General features: G+C 40.4%; 1 protein-coding gene across 1 annotated transcript; it reads right to left on the bottom strand.

Moving 5' to 3' along the window:
* Nucleotides 1-15,908: 15,908 nt before the first annotated feature.
* On the bottom strand, nucleotides 15,909-16,187 carry LOC117041259 (copper transport protein ATOX1-like). Its single transcript, XM_033139831.1, has one exon. The coding sequence runs from the start codon at nucleotides 16,158-16,160 to the stop codon at nucleotides 15,954-15,956; it is 207 nt and encodes a 68-aa protein (XP_032995722.1). The 5' UTR covers nucleotides 16,161-16,187; the 3' UTR covers nucleotides 15,909-15,953.
* Between the last annotated feature and the right edge of the window lie 4,872 nt (nucleotides 16,188-21,059).

Here is a 21,059-nt window from a genome sequence, read left to right as displayed (position 1 = left end):
GGTGAAAGCCAGGTAAGAAATCAAATAAAGAAATAAATACTAAAAAAAGACCCAGCAAGGCCTGTATGTACAAAACTCTAGGCCCAGAACATAAAGACTCCCAGATTTGCCTCATTTCTCCACACAAATTTGAAAAAGATCCCAATTTCTGCTGACTGCCGCAGTGATGAGAAAAACTAAACTGGGCACGTGATTTCTGTATACAGTCCTTCTCTCACACCCCCATGCCTAATTGTGCTTTAAAGACACTGCACTTTTCACCAACATTTCTTCCCCTCACATCATTCATAAGAATTGTGTGTACCTAGCAATAACATTTACAGAACTTTTAAATAGGCTTACTATATTGTTGTATTATTTTTCAGCAGAAAAGTCAAGGATCGTGATGGAAATGGATACTTTCTGCACTTTGCTCAGGATATACATGGTACTCACAGGGAAGAGTTGAATATTACAGCCTTTTATTTCTGTGATCAATAGAATTAGAGGGAGGCAATGACTACCTACTCCAATGAACAGCCCAAATGCTGAACCATAAGTAAGGATGACTCCTGGGAATACTGTCATCTCTCCCAAAATATTTCATTCTACCATATGCACACATCTGCCCAGGAACATAGCATAGTTTCTTGAATGCAAGCAAATGAATGATGAGAATAAATTTTAAGAAGATGTAGTAAGCCTGGTATAGTTTCAAGAAGAAAAATACTGTAGATGGTTCCCTCTATCTACCAACCTCCAGCTTGGCAAGTAGGAACTATTGAACTAACTCTTCCACTTTTTAACAATTTTATTGTGAAAGAACTTGGCCAGGACTGAAAGACAAGCCTTCAGCCTCTGGCCAAAGAACCAATGCAGTCATCTGTAAGAGAGCTCTGTAAGGGCAGCTTAATTAAAACGGAATAGAGCTTTTACAACCACATCAGAAAATTATTTGAAGGCTGGATAGCACACAGTTGTACACAAAAGAAGTCCAAAATGCTTCAATAATACATTTTGATTGAAGTGTCAAGTGAAGAATAACATCTTTCCCACTCCTTTGTATGAAAGAGACTTCCAGGGAAATGTCTTTTTGCCCATACTTCATCATATAACTGGAAAACTTTGAAGGACATTACCTGACAACCAGTTTCTTCTTATTGGTGTTAGTGGTCTTAAGCTAAAGTATGACAAAAATATTGACTTTCTAAACTTATCTGACAAAAATTTATTGGTTTTCCACATCAAAAAGAACAACAAATACAGCAACAGCAAATACTAACAATCAATCTAAGAAAAAGACTTAAACCCACTTGTAGAACACTAAGGATGTGCTATAGACACATTTGTATGTTGTGGATGTGGATCACCCTGTGATCTTTGGATGAAAGGCAGTATACAAATTTTAGTAGTAGTAGTAGTACGGTATTCATATTCACAGGACTGGCCCTATCATTAGCCAAAGTGAGGCAACTGTCTCTAGTGGTAGAATGCTGGGGAGTGGCAGCAGTAGCCCCCTGGCTCCCTGGGCTGTTGCCACATGGGCTGTCCTAAGATCGTTTGCCCCTAAGATCGTTTGCAGCCTCAGGTTTGGTACAGGATGCTATCTGATCGCCAGCATCAAAATAAGATTCGACTTCCAGTCTAGTCAATTTCTGTATGTGGAGTGGGTGGGTGCCATCTTGTCCTTCACGTCAGGCAGCAGATTTTCTGGGCCTGGGCCTGCTTATTTAGGTGTTGAAGTCATGAAGGGGCAACAATAGTAGAAAAGCTTTGCCCATGTTGTTGCTTGGTTTATGCCAGCTTTCCTGTTTCCTGTGTAACGTCTGCAGTTGGAAACTTTTTCTACTCCTGTAATTAAGTCTTACAGCATTCTCTGAATAAGCAGGAAGCCTCCACAGATACAAAATGCCCCTTGCTGCAGACAGAAGTTATACAAGGACATGGGGAATCCAGAGGGAGCCATGTGATGACAGGGATAGGCCCCTACAGCCCTTTTCTATATGTTGCCCTTTCATGACTGTGACACCAGAGGAGGGCTAGTGTGGGGATCACATAAAACTGATGTCAAAGCCAAATTAATAATATGATGAACGCTTAAATTAGAAGTGGGGACTGTTGCAAAAGATTAATGCATGCCATGAACTTGATAAATTATGTGTGATGAGTGTTCATCAGCCAAGACCTCTGTGTGAAAGAACCAACCTCTGTTGTATGAAAATAAAATCCCTTTTCCTCAAATAATGGACTTTCCCCTTTAATTTCCTTAGATGAATTAGTGTAGCATTAGAACAACCCACAAAACCCAGATCCCATTGTGCTTGCATCAGAAAACAGACACACAGCAAGAGATACTTGCAGAGCAAAAGCCCCAACTCTAAAGGGCCCAGGTCTCCCCAAATTGGGACCCCCCCAAAAAAATTGATGTACAATAAATAATTAAATAATAATAAGAAATGAATAAGGAAATGCAGAACACACCCAATGGCTCCATAGCTGTACCATACTTTTGAAAAGAGAGAGAGAGTAAAAGAAAGAAAATATTCATGTGCGAAATGGGAAGTTTTCCAAGTTCTGCTTTTGGAGCCAGCTACATTCCACTCTGTTATAAGATAGGTGCTATCTCACTCTTCAACACACACACACACACACCATAAGGGGAGAGAGAGGGAGAGGGAGAAGGTGGAGGGAGAGAGAAAAAAGTCTAGAAGGGGTGTGTGCATCGGGGTGGGGTGGAGGTGGAGCGAGCAGAGGAAATCCCAGCACCTCAGCGTTCCAAACAAGAAGAGAAATGAGATTGATAATGGTAAATATAAGCCATGGAGCACTTCCACCTCAGTGCAAAATTTTATATATAGATATAAATAAACTGAAGCACAAATTTGTTAAACGAAAAAAAGATGGCCTCATGTGGTCATTTTTAGATATTCTTTTAACCCATTCGTTGTTCAGCTAGACTCTTTTGACAGAATGACCTTTGCTCAGAATGTCCGAGGTGTTAGGGGAGGTGTAGTACCTCTGTTGGGGGACATGTCATGCTTCTGCATAGTTCATCCATCATTGGTCCCCACCCTGCACTTAGCTTTCACCTCTGGCTCCTAGAAGCAGTCAGCACGCGACAGTGACTGGGAATGGATTTGATTGGCTGGCTAAACCAGGTGAAGGTAGCCAATGGGAGTCAAACTCTTGGTGAGTTTGGGACTTCCTTTGCATGCAAAGACAGGTTCTGGTGGATTGAGCAGACGAGACTAATTGTGGGTCAAACAGTTAATAAGGCACATTGATGCCAAAAATATTGCTCTGCTTTCCTTTGGAACACATCAGCAAGGCTGAAGGGGTGGTGGTGGTCCTGTTATATGGGCAGCACAAGACCTCCATACACACTGCCAAGGCTTGTGCCCCAGGAAGTTCACTTCAGTGCTACTGACGCAGCAGCTTGACTTTAACCCCAGAGGTGTACTCTATTGTCTCTTGAGACAGATGGATGCCAGCATCATACATACGTATCTCCAAATAATTTACAGCCACTATGGAGAATGCATGTGTGGGTATTAAATAATGTGCTTCTTAATGCTCCCCCCCCTCGAAAAAGCACACAACTGTTAAATAACACATAGGAAGATAAATCAATTAGCATGAGAAGTAATGTTGAATTTTGCTACATGCAAGTGTTATTTGAACTAACACATTTGCTGGTTAGCCAATTTTAGACTTAGATCTTCCCTACAGTAGTGCAACAGAGGATCAGATGCTTTTATTCATTCATCATTTAACAAGTTTTCTTCATACTGTGAAAGAAAGACCCCATTCCCATGAGGTTTCTGCTAGTCGTAGATCACTAGTATCCTTGTTTCTGGTGATGCGTTTCCAGATCTGTGCTAGCAGATCTGTGAGTACCATCATTAGGCTATGCAAAAATTACAGTTACTGTGACTGTGAACAAAATCTGTTTAATGTTAATAGACTGCCTTAGAATCTCAAACAAGCTAGGACTTGACAATGCCATGTGTATTAAAGTCCTTGGGAACTACCTGTAACTACAGGCACTCACCTTTGGGAGGTGTTCTCTCTAATGATCTAGCAATGCGTATGATGTGCATTTTGTGGTATGGTATTCTCTCATTCTTGTATTCCATGGTAGGTACACATTCATTTTAATAGCACTTGCTTTATAAGAATATTTTTTTAAGCTGGAGATTCTGAAATGGTGGAATTATTGGAAGTTTAACAATATGCAATCACAATATGAATCTTAATATACACACTATTATATAATTTAACTTGCTATTTTTCTTTAGATTATGGCTTAGATCCATAAACCACATGTGGAAGAATTTTTTCTGCTCCATCTTCCCTCTGTGGTCTCTTGCTTATCTGCAAAAGAGAGGCTTTTGGGAAGGGGCCGGCAAAGACACTTGTACATACAGCCTTTGAAGCCAGCTAAATGCTGCTAACTTGCCATTACAGAAAACAAACTGAAAATAGATAGATATAAATATAGATTTTGCTTACTTGATAAGTAGATGTTTTTCAGTGTGGATTAATATTTTCACAAGCAATCATAGCATCTGTTATGATTACTGATTACTTCATTCTTCATATATAGGCATTTGGAGATTCCCTGAACAATGCTCAGCATTATTTCACAACACACATGATAAGAGTTAAATTTAGTAATAACTGGTACATAAAGATACTTGCTTTGTTATGCCATGATGATTTTATTCTATTTATCAACTTTTAAAATATTCAACATTGAAAAAAATATAATAGGGGCAGCTTATTTGAAAGCAAAATTGTTGTTCCTGTTACCATTATTAGCAAGGAAAATAAAAACAAGGCACTGACTATTATTATATATGCTCTAGTAACATCAAAAGCATTCCTTCAGTATGCGACTTCAATGTGCTGGAGACTGTACAAAACACATCGGTTATCATGGCAGTTCTGTGAGAGGTTTACAAAGTTCAATACTTTTCAAATACTTTTGTAATGAAAAGCAAAATCATACAACTAAGCATTGTGCTTAACATTTTGCACTGGAAAACGGTAGATGTTTGATTTTTACTTCTGCAGTGAAAACGCTCCACAAGGTGCTTATTATTTATTATTTTTGTGAATAAGTGCCAGTTCACATAACCATCAAACTTGTGGCAGTCACTTAAAAACATTTGTACATCTCTTAACTACCTGTTCACAGGTAGAGTTGGATTCTTAAAAAGAAAGTAAGTTCCCACAAAGCTAGTAGGTCTAATATCCTCCCATGTGTCCAACTTAGGTTTCTCATAGGGTTTATTGCAACTCTTTAATTTTCCTTTTCCAATGACCATTGGCTGGGCACAAGCATTGTAGCACTTTAACAATACTTGTAAGGGAGACCTGTGTATCCCTCTTTAATGGTAAAGCATAGTGCATTTCCCTTTCTAAAACCAAATATGCTGTTCCTCTCTGTTCAGTGACCTAAATAAATTGATTCATTCAGTCCTATGCTGTTCCTACACATACAGTCTGTGTTGCAGACTAAGTAATATGTGCAGATTGGATTGCGCACCATTCTTTGTTTGCAGTGACCAAGAAAACAATCTAGCTATACCTGTTGAGTAGCAAACTAATGCATGCAGAAATTTGAAGCTGGAAAGAGTCTGCAGGCTATGTAAATCAATCCTTATAATAATAGCTATTACACCTCTAGAGCAAGATATAGCTCATGCTATTTATTTTGTGAAAATAAATGCAAAAAGGAGAATGATCCTGCCTCATAAATGTCAATGAGAGAGTAAATTATATGCTTCAATTTTCCAATATAAAGAATCAGAACTTTAAAGTACTGTAACATTGGAGGTTTGGACAGGAGATGGTTAATCACTGCAGATGTTCTTTAATGGCCTTAGGTTGTCAAGCATCTTGTTTTGTGAGAGAGATTAGGGAGATAGTGCTAGGAATGAGTGCATTGGGTGTTGGGTGGGGTTAGTACCTCTGGTGGAGGACACAGGGTAGTTTGTTCACCTTTTGGCCCCACTCTGCACTCAGCTCTCACCTGTGGCTCCTTGAAGCTGTCAGCATGCAACAGTGGCCACACCTCAGGAACGGCTTCAACTGTCAAGCTAAACCACGTGAAGGTAGCCAATGAGTCTCAAACCCTCAGTGAGTTAGGGGCTTCCCTTACATGCAAAGACAGGCTTCAATGGATTGAGCGGATAAGACCAAGAGTGATCCAATGGTCTGCATGCTTTGTAGAGGGAAGTGAGGGGCAGATGGGGCTTGTCAACCTGGGAAGACTAAGAGAAGAAAAACTCTGGTCCTAAACCTCCGCTGCTGTGTGGGATGTATTTGGGAGAAGAAAAGGCTAAACCGGAGAAGAGTCCCTAAATTTTCTGATGGTACTGCACCTCATAGGCCTCCTTCTGGCAACTCCCGCAGCCAAGCTGGTGCCAAACCTTTGTCTCTGCTTTCCTTTTGACCACATCATTGAAGTCTAGAGGGGGGCTTACCATCTGGGCAGCCCAGGCCCTCAATACACATTGTTCAGGTTTGCACCCGAGGGAGGTCACTTGAGTGTTGCTATCACAGGTTTGACTTTCCCCTGGAGGCACACTCCACTGTCTCTCAAGATTGATGGATGCCAACAACAAAAGTGCTAGGAACTATCTAAATGGGGGTTTTCCTTTCTCTTTCCTTACCCCACAGCTGATGAGATCCAGGTGCCTTTGTGTTAAAAAGAGCAATACACTGTAGTTTTTTTTAACTGGGAGTAAGACAGAGGAAGAAACAAAAAGAGGCACCATTAGAGAGCTGAATTCAGTCTTTGTAAGCAAATAGCATTTGAGGGTATGCCATCCATACCCCTCTCTGGAGTAGTGAATTTAGAATGTTTAAGCTGCACCTCTTATATTCAACCTGTATATTTGTAAATAGACTCAAATCTGTCAAAAATGCCAATCAACCTCCAGTTACCTCCTTCTGAAGAAAACCAAACCCACGAAAGCACTGCTGAAACTGTTTGGAGAAATGGCGGGCCCTAACTGTACTGTACTTTGGAGGAATCATGTCTTATATTGTGTTGCTGACAATATGATAATTATAGCATCTAGGACTGTGCTGCAAGGAGTCGTGTGTGCATGTGTGAATGCATGCATAGACATATATGCAGTTTATATGAAAATAATTATGTGACCATGTTTAAGAAGGTGGAGTTATTTTTTTAAAAAGGTATAAAGACCTGTAATAATACTTCTCTCTAATGAAATACTTACTGAACACTTATGAATATCACCATCGCCATTAGTTACCAAAATTATTATAATGTTAGCAATGAAAGATGAAAAGAGAGCACACAGACTGATCCACAACAGATTTGTGTCTATTTGATTCAAAAATGTTACATTTCAGAGAGTAAAATCAAATGAAACTAACATAAGAGTCAGGAGTGCATATACTAACTTGATTTGATTGATAGGCCTCACATTTCTCTTGCTTTTATATCTCACACTTCTTGTTTCATAAGCTCTGCCAAATTACTGCAGCACAATTACTTTTACTTATTTTTTAATGCTCTTGGAATAATTCTTTTATATTCTTTGATATCTTCAAACAATAGTAAGCTATATCAGGCTCATGTCATAGAGATATCTTTTTTTAAATAACTTGATTAAGTTAACTAAATATCTTCATCTGCAGTAGTTCAACAGGAAATTAACATTTTGATTACTGCTTCCAAGTAAGCACATGCAAATGTTTGCTGGTCTTTTGTATTGGTCCTTTTGTTTTATCCTGATTTTAAAACATTGTTGAGCATGCATGTGCAGCTGAGCTGCCATGGGATTCATCGTCTATGCCAACAAAGGGTTGCATTCGGTATCATACACTTGAATAAGGAATAGTTCTGTTCAAGATGAAGAGGAACACTCGGTTGGATCCAATAGCCGGGCCCTGTTTTCTTATCACTGTGTACAAAGCAGCTATAGGAGGACATCTGTCAAGACCAGAGGAGGGCCATTGGTAGTCCACCCAGTCTCTGACACTTTTATATTTATTTCATTTATATTATTTATAGATTGCCTTTATGAGTAAAACTCACTCAAGGTGGATTGCACTATAACAGATGAAAATGTAATTTTCAACAACAGTAAAAAAAACACCATACAAAACTTCACAACATTAACAAAAGCTTCAGTAACTACACATCTGTGGAACAGGAGCAGAATGTACAGCCCTGTTGACTAGGTTAAGACAAAAGGCTGAGATTCACAGGGAGACATTCAATGTCACACTAAGGTGATAATTGTGTCAGGGCAAGCATTTCAGCTTGCCAGATAGAACGTTTTCCACCTTCTACCCCATGCACAGTTTCAGGAGTTCCCCTGACCTGCCCCCCCCCACCTGATCTAATTGTAGGCGGTGTGGAGGTGCATGGGGGAGAAGGGAGGGAAAGCCCTACTGCGTAAGTGGAAGCCCTTGCACAATGCTGTATGTCAGGGGTGGATGTTGCATACTGTTGCTCCTTTCTGTGTTTGAAAAGGCTCTGAGAGCACACACACAATTTACAGAAACTAGTTCACCAGTCCCACTAAGCCAACAAGGCATTCATATGCAGAAAGATTAAAAAAATTATCCTATACATGTTTACATAGTACCAGTTGCAGGTTGGTTTGCCATAGTCAAAACAAAATAAAAAATAAAAAATTCCTTCCAGTAGCACCTTAGAGACCAACTCATACCAAGAACAAACTTAGTTGGTCTCTAAGGTGCTACTGGAAGGAATTTTTTATTTTTTATTTTGTTATGTCTACATAGTAGACACTGAGTTCAACAGGTCTTTAGATAAGTGCATATAGGATCATGTGAAGACGAAAGCATGTAGTATAACTTTAAAAAGGAAAGAAAAAAGAAATCTAAACATAGTCAAAAGCAGTGCTTAGCATATTATAAAGTGATGCTTTTTACAAAGGCATGCAGCCGTCCATCACAGATGTTGCTATATTAGAAAGTCTTTTGAAAGGGGAGCATTTTTCAGTCTGCCACAAATTATGCTTTTAAAAACGCAGGAGGATATGCTTTGCCATTTTACTTAGGGTTACAAAACAATGTGGCAGCTCGTGTAGCATGACTGGATGAAAGCATATTTATTCATTTATTCCCACTGTGGGCATAAACTGGATGAATGCTTACAATAGAAGCTTCGATATCCATTAGTACTTTGACCAAACCACCTTAAGTTATATTCTGTCACACTTTCTCAATTTAAAGCTGAAATGTCCCCATATCTTAGCGATGCACAATAGATTTTAAAAAGATAAAATATTTACAGTAGATCATGTATAATATCAGTTGCTACTCAGCTATGAGGGGAAAACCATTCATATGCTATTCATTTGTTTGGGTCATTATGGGGTATCTGCCTTCCTCTTAAGAGCTGGAAGAAGAAACAGGCATCCTCAAGAGAAAAGGCATGTATAGAGCTGGGCCCAGAGGTTCCCTTGTTTTCATCACAGCAGTTCCCACTGCTAAAGAGAAAGGAGTCACTTTTCACATGATATACAGCAGCTTTAGCAGTGAAATCAAGCAAAGCTCTGCCCCTTTGTGAATTTCCCCCTTAGATGCTGAAGACTTTTCTTGAAGATAATCCTTTGTATTCAATAAAAATCGCAACAATTTCCTTAATTTCTCAATAACTCTCAGTGTGTGTGTGTTTTTGTTTTTATTTTACTACTACAGCTGTGCCAACAAATATACGAACAGAAATTGCACTAGAATGTTTGGCTCCTCCTTAAGCAACACATAATTATGATTTTATGTAATACACCTCCAGGCTACAGAATACATCTATAGGATTTCTCTCTGTTTGACGAGATGTGCTATCCTCCGTGTTTTAGCAGTTCAGTGAACTAAGCTGATACAAATGAGGCTTGAAATGTTAAATGAAACTAGCATTATCAAAGGTTCTCATATCAAATAATTTTATTTCTGTAGAATTCGATTGAGATTAAGAACTCATGTGATGACTGAAACACCCAGTGGTTAAATCAAATAGTCTAGCAATATAACTGCAGGGGAGCCTGAAAATAAATGAAATATTCTGTATGTCTTACTGCTTGTAAGCAAGGCTTCAGAGTCATGCAATGTAACACAGGCCTGTGTAGTTTAGGACCTACAGTGGGCCTAAACTTCATCTTCCATAAACTGAAAGGATACTTCTGTCTATGGAAGACTTTGATCTGAAAGAGGGATTGTGCTAGTGGAAGGGGAAGGGAACTTGACTGCCAGCCATCCAGAAGTGTGGCACTCTGAGGGCTGGAAGGGATGCATGTGGAAACCAGTAAATATGCTTCCCCTTTTTGCTCATGGGGGTGGATTTGAATTAAATCTAGTATGTGGGTGGGTGGGTGGGTAGATGGATGGATGGATGGATGGAGACAGACAGACGGACGGACAGGTGGCATAATGAAATCAAAGCAAATTATGGAGTCTTGAAGGCAGCCACTAAATAATGCAAATAATGGACAACCACATTTTCCTTGGCTCTGTTAAAAAGTCAAGCAAAATAAGGTACCACAATTTATAGTACTTCCTGATATATATTTTACAGAATATTTAGATTGAAGATGGTTTGAAATAATGGGGGGAAAGTGTTCACATGCTTCCCAAACTCGCAAAAGGGGAAAGTGACTCACTCCTAGCTTTTAAAATTGCTCATGTATTTCAGTAGTGCCATAATATATTCTGAATTGACCAGAGTGACCAATTAAATTGTGCTGAATTCTTTCAGGCCAGCTTTAATGGACATACAGAGGAGACTTTAAGAATACTTTGGGATAAAGTCCAGATGCTTTAATCAAATAAACTACTCAGTTTAAGCATAGGTGGGCCTATTTCTGTATTTCATTTTAAGGTCTTTGCTGCCTACAATATTTTGGCGGCAATCCAGTCCCCATTTGCTGTTAAAATCAGCTTCTGAACATCTTTTCACAAGCCACACATAATTTGGTAACCGCCTAAATCATCACCAAGTTTAAGGATCACATTCTGAGAAACTTCACAGTCATGCCAAGCTCCTATCATATATATCTGATTTATATATTGTTGGCATGCAGACACAATGAATCAGTAATTTCAACATTAGCTATATGCATAGCTGTCAACTTTCCCTTTTTTGTGGGAAATTCCCTTATTCCAGCGCCATTTCCCATTGCAAAAAAAGGGAAAGTTGACAGCTATGGCCGTTTCCCAATGCAAAAAAGGAAGGTTGACAGCTCTAGCTATATGTAGAACTTCAATCTGTAACAGCCATTGCTGTTATAGATTATACAGTTTTCCGCAGATACTATTTTGAGGCTGGACCAGTATTCTACCATAAGCATTCTTCCAAAAGATGGGTTCATATAATGGAGCACTAACTATTCACAAGCCTATATTTTCCTTCAGGGATCTCTTTCAGGCTGAGTTTCAGCACTCACTGAGTAGTATGTGAACAGCATTATGTCAGGACTGTTGATTTCATGACAGCAGTGAGTCATGAAAAACCACAGACCAAATGATGTGTCTTAACCAAAAATATATGTATTATAATATTTATTATGGGAAACAAAGTATAACCAGGGTCCCAGCATTACTGAACTCTCTACAGTGTTCAAATCAAACAGGGAATGGAGGGTGCAATGGCTTGTGAGAGTTCATTTGTATTCATCCTCTTCTTTTTGGTCCATCTCTCTCAGAGGTTGTTACAGAGGCATTCTCAGTAAATTCATGCTGTGAGCAGCCCAAGAGTTTTCATTGGTTGCATTTTCTGTGTTCCCAAACTCTCATCTATACATGTTGGGATCAGAAATACCCCATAGCTCTTAGATCTGCAGGAGAAGTTTGCCTCTTTTATATACAGAACCCCTAGCTATACAAATGGTGTAGGATTAGGATAGGCATAGCAGCATATACATGATGAATTGTTTATCCGCCTTCACTCAAATAATAAGAAAACAAACAACACTCACATAGCTCTCAGCTACATTAGACTGAAGTAAAATCTGACTCGTAGATTATTGGCTGCAGGAAGATTTGTGGCAGGACACAAGTCTTACTTACCTAGTCTTAGAGTCAAGAGCAATTCTTATTCATTCTTTGATGTCTTTGCAAAGTATATTCCTATTCTCTATAGGAAGGGACTGTACAAGAGAATGGTGCATCAAGCTGGTCTCAGCTAGAGTCCAGAAACACATTAAAGCATCTTTTACAGTGCACACCTGCTGGAGGTAGTTTTATTTTGGATTTGGTTCTTAATTCACTACTAAAACAGTCACTGGATTCCAGCTTAGAAGAAAATGGTGATAATAAGATATTACATATGCTTAGCATTTAATACTGCAGTTCACCCTCACTCCTGCAATTTAGCAGATGCTTTTTACAAAACCATGCACACACAAATAAGCAAAAACCCTAAGAGAAGGGATGTGTAAGAATCTCATAGCATATTGCAGGATCATGACTTCTTAACCTGGTCTTTATACAGATCTCTGAAGAGGTTCAGAAAGAGATCCTTTCTCATTATGTTGTTTCATATCTGGAACTGAGAGTGAATATCAGAACTCTTCCACTCAGATTTTATCTCAAGTGGTTTGCTAGTTTATCTGTAATACACAAATTGCCCTTAAACAAAACCACTTTGGCTGGTGTGTCAAAAAATATTGTTCAGAATGTGCAAGGGACCTTTAACCCTTTTGATAGGAACATAGGAAGCTACCTTATACACAGGCAGACTGTCAGTCCATCCAGCTCAGTATGGACTAGGAGCAGCTTTCTAAGGTTTTGAAATGTGGTCTCTTTCACCCCTACCTAGAGTCGCCAGGGATTGAATTTAAGATCTTTTGCATGCTTTCTACCATTAAGCCATTGCCCTTCTCCTGATAGGCACTCATATTACTAGCTTTGTTTCTGCTTATTTATTATACCTTAGTGTTGGATCTGCTAAAATTTCTAGTGGAAGTGAACAATGCTGATTTAAAGAGATTATTGTTATCCCTCTCTGTGGGTATCCAGAAGGAGTTATGGGGTATTGTTCCTTATCATCTTGGAAGTTGTCTTTATGGAGAGATGTTTTCAGAGCACTGAAGTGAAATAACATCAGTATGTCATAGTTTATATCATCTACATGAGAAGCAGTATAAATTCTTGATCAGTGGAGATAATGCTTAACTGGTGACAGCTAGCAAGCTTAATCCAGACAGGATTGAACAGATGGTGTTGAGGGTATTTGGAATCTAGAAGTGTGGACTGTGTATTAATGGGATTTTCTCTTCTAAAGAGAAAGGAGAGATATTTTAGATGTTCTCCTGGATGTAGCATTTCCTCCCAAATGGTCAGATGGTACCTGTGGCCTGGAACATATTTAACTAGCTTTGTTTATTCTAGGAGTGGAGCTTGGCACACATCATCAGTAGTTTGGAAACTCAAGGACAAACTATTAAACTGGTGAGATTTAACCCAAAGTGACTGGCATCATCACTCCCCTGACTTTTTGTGTTCTTTTATTGGTTCTTTAAAAAAAGGGGGGGGGGTGGCAGACAGAGAGAGAGGAGAGAGAGAGAAGAAACCAGATGTAAAGAACAGAGTCCCTTTCTCTTCAATAGTTGCAAGGAAGAAGCTATTTGGTTACAGTGGCTTTTTCACACCTGCACTGCAAACTGGATCTGCAAAACCCCCATTTTATACAGCTATTAAGAATATAGGAGTCCTTATGCATTATTTGCATAATAGCCCACCTACTTGATGAGAATGGCTTTATATTTGACTGGGGGGGGGGGACACACACACACACAAATGCCATGGTTTTTTTTCTTCTACATCATTCTCTATCTTTTTCCAAAATGCCAAATTGCAGCAGTATTTCTGTCGCCTGTGAGATGCATCAGCTACCCAGTAAAAGACAGCCTTTCCATCCTCTAGGATGGGTGGGAAGATACAAATTTCTATTTCAGGTGAAAAATGGAGATGTGAAGGAAAGCACAAGATGCTTGCCCTTTCTGTTCCATCTGCACCAGTACTGTTTGAAGTAATTCAGAGGTTTTCAACCTTTTTGGGTCCACAAATCCCTTGACCAACTACATTCTTTCTGCAGCATCCCTGTGGGGCTCAGGAGTCCAGTTATGTCACCCTTTGCCTGCAGAGCCGGCAGCCCCTCACCTGTTTTTGAACACTCTCCCTTGTGGAGTGTTCCCTTAGCCTCTTCTCTTCTTCCCTCTCCTTGGGAGTCCTTTGGGTAGCCACAGTTGCTGCCCCTGGCCTATGAGCTTCCCCCCTGCCCCAAAGAGAGGTGCCTCCTCACACTGCCCCACAGGGCCTGGGAAGCACCCCGTGGCCAGCCCCAAAGGAACCATTCACCTTGGGAGCTTGTAGCCAGGTCTGCTGCAACAAACAGCTGTGCAAGCCTTTGGGAGGCGCAAGAGGGCATCAGAGGAGGGAGGGAAGCAAAGAGGGACAGAGACCAGTGTTGCCCGCAGCACCCCTGACGATCATTCAAGGCACCCCAGGGTGCCACGGCACACTGGTTGAAAAGCACTGAAGTAATTCAGCTGTAGTCTCAATAGACAATATGATACATTTAGGCTAAATATTCACAATAAAAACATTTATAGCTGTATGGATAGTAGAGCAATAGAATATGCCCAGAGAGGAGGGAAAAACAACAACCCCAAAACCCCACCCTCCTTCCTTGGAGACTTTAAGAAAAAGGTAGGGTTGACATCTTTTAAAGATGCCTTCTGCATAGAACATCCAGTTGTACAGCAGATGATTTAACAGAAGATCCACTGTGCCCTTTAAAATTTTATGGATGTGAGATGAGGAGAGCCATACATAATATAGTTCAGAAAATACCAAGTAAACATTGCACTATTAAAGTAGTGCTTTCTTTGATGTGGGGAGATATCCTAAACATAACTACCTTTCACCCAGAATAACAAGTTTTCATCCTCCAGCTGAATCACCAGTCTCAACATAAGGTAGCGGTCCTGATTTCCACTTAATGCAAATGAAGTTGGGAAAAAATGCTAAAGTAACATTTTCCAGGTAGGATATAGCTTTTCTCTGAAATGATCATAGATGCATTAATCCATTTTATATTGAACTAGAATCTAGTTAATAGATCATAAATGATGTGGGCAAAATGCAGAGAACTGATATTTTATTTATTCTGAGTGTAGAATAAGGAAAGTAGAGTAAGGAAAAAATGAGCTTATTATACCAACATGGAACCAACATTGACTGCTTACAGAGTTTCAAAAGAAACCCTATTCCTGCATCCTAAGAGCAGGATTGTAGTTGCAGATGAAGATTAAGCACAGGTTTCCTAAAACCTATGGGTTTTCTTGTGGAATTTAAATGAAATTTTAGAGAATTCATAATGTAGATGTTCAGAGATAGATCCAGACATAAGGGCAACAAAGACAATGACTGAGATTGCAGTCCTGTACCACAAAACTGGGAATAAGCCCCATTGATCTTAATGAAATTTACTTCTGAATATACATGGTCAGTAAAATCAGAAGGTGTGAAGGGAAAAAAATTCCTGCCCCTCCCCCTGTAAGCAATGTCACACTTAAATACGCTCTTGGGAAATGGATGAACCATAGTGCTCCTTGTTTCTCTTTCTTGTTTCTTTTCTTTTCTTTTCTTTTCTTTTCTTTTCTTTTCTTTTCTTTTCTTTTCTTTTCTACTTGAATATAGCAGATTCAGGTTTTTTTACAAGGCCAAAGAGAAAAAACACTACGGCTGTAGGACAAGACGAGGGACATCTGCGGTCAAAATTTCTCATAGTCCTTCCCCCACCAAAGGTCTTCTTCCTCCCACCCTTCCCCTCTTCTCCAACATCTGGCAGGGCAACTGTGGTCAAAGGAAGATTGACAGAAGTGTAAACAGCTGCCTTCTGACAGAAGCCATGTTGCTTTCCTGAAGCACAGTAGCCCCACTGGCCAAGCCTTCCTGTATGGCTATTTGTCTCCAAGGTAGGAGGCAGCCTTCCCAGTTTTCATCAGGGTGTTCAGTAAGGTGTCAACACTGTGCTCTGAGTCTATATTCACCTTCTTGTTGGGCAGGTCAGTTTCAAACTGAACACCTCCCCGCTTTTTGAGATCATGGCTGACGGCATTAGAGCACCCTTCACAGGTCATGTCTACAAAGAATTCATGTTTTGGCATGGCTGCTGTGGCTGCTCCTGCTCCTCTTCTTCCTCCAAAGAATGGGTCAGCAAACTAAGGCCCGCAGGCCGGATCAGGCCCAATTGCCTTCTAAATCTGGCCCACAGACAGTCCAGGAAGCATGCACATTCTTTCTCTCTCCCTACCTCTCCCTCACACAGTGGCGGTGGCGCCTCCTCCCTCCCTCCTCCTGGCCTCTCCCTGCCCTGCCTAGAGGAGGAAGGGGGCTGGGCTTTGTTGGTGCTAGCCCCTCTCCGGAGCCCTTTCTCGCACTGCTCATTATCCCGCTGCCAGCCCCTGCCGCTCGCAAGACACAGGAGCCACAGTTGGCTGACCACCCCTCTTGAGCAGCTGCCATTTAAAGCAGCCCTTCTCCAGAGCCCTTCGCACACTGCCCATCACCCCTCTTTCATATATATTTTTTCAAAATGTAGTCTGGCCCCTCACAAGATCTGAAGGACAGTGGACCAGCTCCCTGCTAAAAAAGTTTGAGGACCCCTGCTCCAAAGCCTTCCTTGCTGCTGCTCAATGGAATGACGCAGCTCCCTTCGCAGCCTCCGCAAAAAAGCCTCCTTGTTTCTTTTTGAAATTCTGAGGACTATTAGCATAGCCAGTCTTAATCTGTTTTCAATACATGTATAGGGACCATAGCTTAGTGGTATGGCTTATACTTTGCATTCAGATGCTCCCAGGCTGAGTTTCTGCTTCATGGGTGGAGAAACTTGGGTCCAGAGGCCAAATGTAGCCCTTCCTGGAAAGCATTTTTCTGACAGATGCATGTCCTTGAACTGTGATAATGTGTTTTGCTTTCCTGGTAGACAGGTGTGTGTGTGTGCACATGTGTGTGCATGTCTGGAATGCAGCATACTGCACACAGAGTTATATCCATTGCTCTGATGACCTTTGCCTCTGTTCCCATTCATAACCAGCATGTGGCTCCCTGAAGATTGCCCATGAGGAAAAAGTTTCCCATCCCTACTCAATAAGGTTGATGGAGCTCCCTCCCTCAGGTATTCCTTGAGTGTAGAGTGGTTTATAAATTCTGAAATAAAGTAAAAACGAAATTGTATTCTAATTTTCATACAACCGAGGCCTTGTGTTTTAGGTCAGATTTCTTGTTGGTTCCTTCCCCTCTGGTTTTGTGTTAGCATTACAAATAGCCACTGTTCCTATTGCAAGAAAAGAAATTATGAAGCTTGGCAACATCATTAGTGCCAGACTGATTCCTTCTTGTCCTTTGATCCCCACATTCAAAGATAAAGATAAAGGCAATGCTGCATGCCTGAGAGTAACGGTGGAGAGAAAGGCTTTGAAGAAGAGAAGTAGTTCAGTGTAGACATGTTGAATATGAGACAGACATGGATAGGTAAGTGGCTGAAGAAAATGCACACATGTAAGGTGTTTTATACAGCTTTCCCATTGTGCCACTGTTTTCCAATAGGTCACTTTTTCGTTGCCTATGCTTGTTTTCCTGTGCATAGTGTATAGCTCAGAACATTCCTGATGAATAATCAGAATCCCCACTTCACTGTCTTTTGGGCTCCTCTGGGGAGATTGACATCTTCTGAGGCCTGCAGCTCAAGGCTGCAAGGTCCAGGGGCAGGATCGGGACCACCTATGAGGCTAATTTGCCTCCTCTGCTTGGAGATATGGTTCATCATTTAAGAAAGTGGCCCTATTTTCATTCCATCTGCCTATGTCTTTATTTCAGGCCTTGGTCACAAGTAACGTCATCTAGGTCTGTTCGTAATGTCTGGAAAAGGCATGTGTTTGTTTTGAAACTAATGGACAGGAATTATCCTATCAATAATAGAATAGAATAAAATCCAATTACAGCTCTTCTTATCAGGTTATAATCAGCATGACACATATTTTAAAAGTTGATGAAAAAATCATACTTAATTTACTAAATTGCAAAATCTATCCTTGGAAAGAAAATCCTGATTCACTTAAGATAGCAGGAACCAGAATATTATTGTGAATTAGTAATGTGTTCAACACTAGGTTGGTTGAGATATTTGAGCATAGAAAGCCTGTATATTTCAGGGATCCCTTGGTCAGGTGAGGCGGCACAAAGTGTGTCTGTATGCTCTGCAGACCACAGCAACCATTCATTCACATGTGGAAATAAAGGAAGTATTGGGGAACACCACAGATGGGATTAAACATTTATAAATTTACAGTTGCATTTTCTTTTTCCTGTATAGCTTAATCTAAGCCATTGGGAACTGCCAGCCATTATCTCCAGAACATCACCCCTTCTTCTGCAGGGCCCTGTCTGGGATTTCATTTCTTAGTAACCCTGTACCTATATACCTGTACCTAAATAAGCCCCAGTGAACACAGTGAGTTTGTGAGTAGACATGTTTATGATTTGTTATGGTATTTATATTTGCATGTTTTCCTCAAATAAATTCACACAGGACTCAGATATTTGGTTTGGTTTTTGGCAGCATTTAGGCCACAACTTTATTGATTACAACCAAGTGAGTGGTTACATAGGTTCTGGTTCGACTATCTCCCTGCACCCTTGCAGGCAGCCCTGTCCCAGAGCCACATTCGTAGGACAGCCAAGGATGAACACCAGGGACAGCTGCTGGAAGGAGCACCAATCAGCCGACCTGAAGTCCCCTGGACTCGGGTGCAGGCCGGCCCCCTTTCGGGTAACGCCAAAACAGTGAGTCCCTGATTCCTCTACCGGAATATCCTTCATTTGCATAGGCGTGGCCACGTCACGTGCCATGCCTATCACCTGAACCAGAGCCTATCCGCAACTTACAAGTTGTGACTATTTGCTACGCGGCAGGCAAAACCCAAATGGCACCAGCCAATCAGCCAAGTGGGGGAAATTCCTGCCATGCCCCTGCCCCAACGGCAGACGACACATGACGGCATAGCAAGGTCAAGCGCAAGACCTAAATATAGGGAGAGGTGGGCGTGTGTTCCGATGTGAAAGCCCCAAAGTGGAAGCTCAGTAGCCTCGCATGGGCATAAATAGGTCTCGCATTGCTGCTCTTTCGTGACATTCCATTGGTCAGATTGCACCCCAGCAACACGGGACCGACCTATCAGGGGTTGTGGCTGATTCCAGATTGCCCCCCAGATTGCAGCAGTCTCATATTAGAACATGGGCATCACTTCTTACAGATTAAAATTAGCGACTAGTCAGCTGCAAGTGTCAATTCATTTAACCTTTAATATAATTAATGGTGTTGCTAACCTAAAGGTAACATCATCTGAATGGTAAAAATAATAATAATGCTAATTTTTTATGGCCATGCAAACTGGAAACCTTCCTTGGCTTATATTCTATACATTGTGTTTGTCTACTCAGTTTTGGACAGACCTTTTTTTGAATACAGAATCAGAAGCCTGTTCTGATCTTAGAAGGGTGGCACAGCCACCCATACAATGTCTAGTCACGAGCTAGGGTGGCAACTGGCAAGACCTATTTGAGATGAAATATAGGCAAATGAGGTAACAAATGCCAAACTTGATCCCTGGCTCCTGCTTGAAATAACACATGTTTGACCAGAAAGATTACTGAAGAAGAAAACTGACCTTCAATTATAAATGTTAAAATGCATCAATATACCATTTAAGCCTTTTCTCTATGGCCTTTATTTTAAAATAAGAATTCTTTTAAAACCAATTAGCTGTGACATTTTCTTCATAGACTTTGTTATACTCAAATATACCTTCCCACACATTAGCATAATTTTTGAAATTACTCACTTACTATATTATGAAACTATATGGTCTGATCATTGAGAACAATCTGTTTTGTGCCCCATTTATGTGATCTAGAACACACAGAACATATTCTGACTCATAGAAGAGAACAGAAAGGTCCCTTTGGGTTGCTCTCCACACATCTTGAGAACTATTTGCTGGGGGGCGGGGGGCGGAATAGTGATACCTGTACTGTGTGGCTGATATAAGGACTTGTTTGTATATGCTGATTTATGTCTTATGTAGTTTATATCCAACCTCATTGTTACTACCAGCAGTATGACATAAATATTGCAGTGGTGAATTCTAGAATGAATAGACATTCCGAAATATAATCAGCATTAACAAAATTAATGTGTTATACCTTAATTTCTATTGATATATACAGTCTGTCCTTTTCATCGACATGTTTTGTAACTGAAAATATCCCCAACAGAAAGCGACCACATATTCTCTGGGGAAATTGATCTTAAGTGTGGTTAATACACCTGTCTGTTATGATGATACATAATTAGACATTATCAAAATGGTCAGAAATAAAAGGTTTCAGAACAGTTATGAAACCTCATAGCACAACAGGACAGGCTTGTTGGTTTTAACAAATCTGGATTAAACAAATGTTTTTTCACCAAGACCCACGGAAGTCTCACGGAACTTAAGCCACGTTAAGTTCCGTGAGACAAACAAGTGTATGTAGGATTGTAGCTCATGTCTAGTATTCCATCATTCTTGATTCCAAGATAATCTGACAATATTCTGAATTCTGAATTCAAATATTCTGTATTCAAACTTCTTTTGAATTCTATGCTGCTTGTTAAGAGGTAGGTACAGATGGGAAATGGTTATTGCCTTATCTGTGGTTTGCCCTTATTCTATTCTTCCCTGCTATGTGTTTATTTTCTGCATTTCTCTTAATCAACAAACTCATTGTTTAACATTACATATAAGTGTCCACCTTACTTTCAAATTTAGATGTGCATTTATGATCTGATAATGACATGCATGTGGGTGTACACACAGAGAGAGTAAGGTGCACTTTTTACTCCTGTGCAGTCAGTGTGAAGGAGATGCATTATTTTGCCCTGCAGGACATGGCTAAATGTTGCCAATCCCTTAAGAGACCTCTAACGGTTGTGGGGTAAGCCAGAGACAGCATTCATACAGTAA

The sequence above is a fragment of the Lacerta agilis genome, chromosome 2 (assembly GCF_009819535.1).
Source record: "Lacerta agilis isolate rLacAgi1 chromosome 2, rLacAgi1.pri, whole genome shotgun sequence".
NCBI classification, from domain to species: Eukaryota; Metazoa; Chordata; class Lepidosauria; order Squamata; family Lacertidae; genus Lacerta; species Lacerta agilis.
The sequence above is the reverse complement of the archived record's forward strand: the minus strand, read 5'-3'. Positions and strand labels throughout refer to the sequence as shown.

Bases quoted from the DNA above. Each gene is read 5' to 3' on its own strand.
- LOC117041259 (XM_033139831.1), bottom strand. From the start codon at position 16,160: ATGCCAAAACATGAATTCTTTGTAGACATGACCTGTGAAGGGTGCTCT.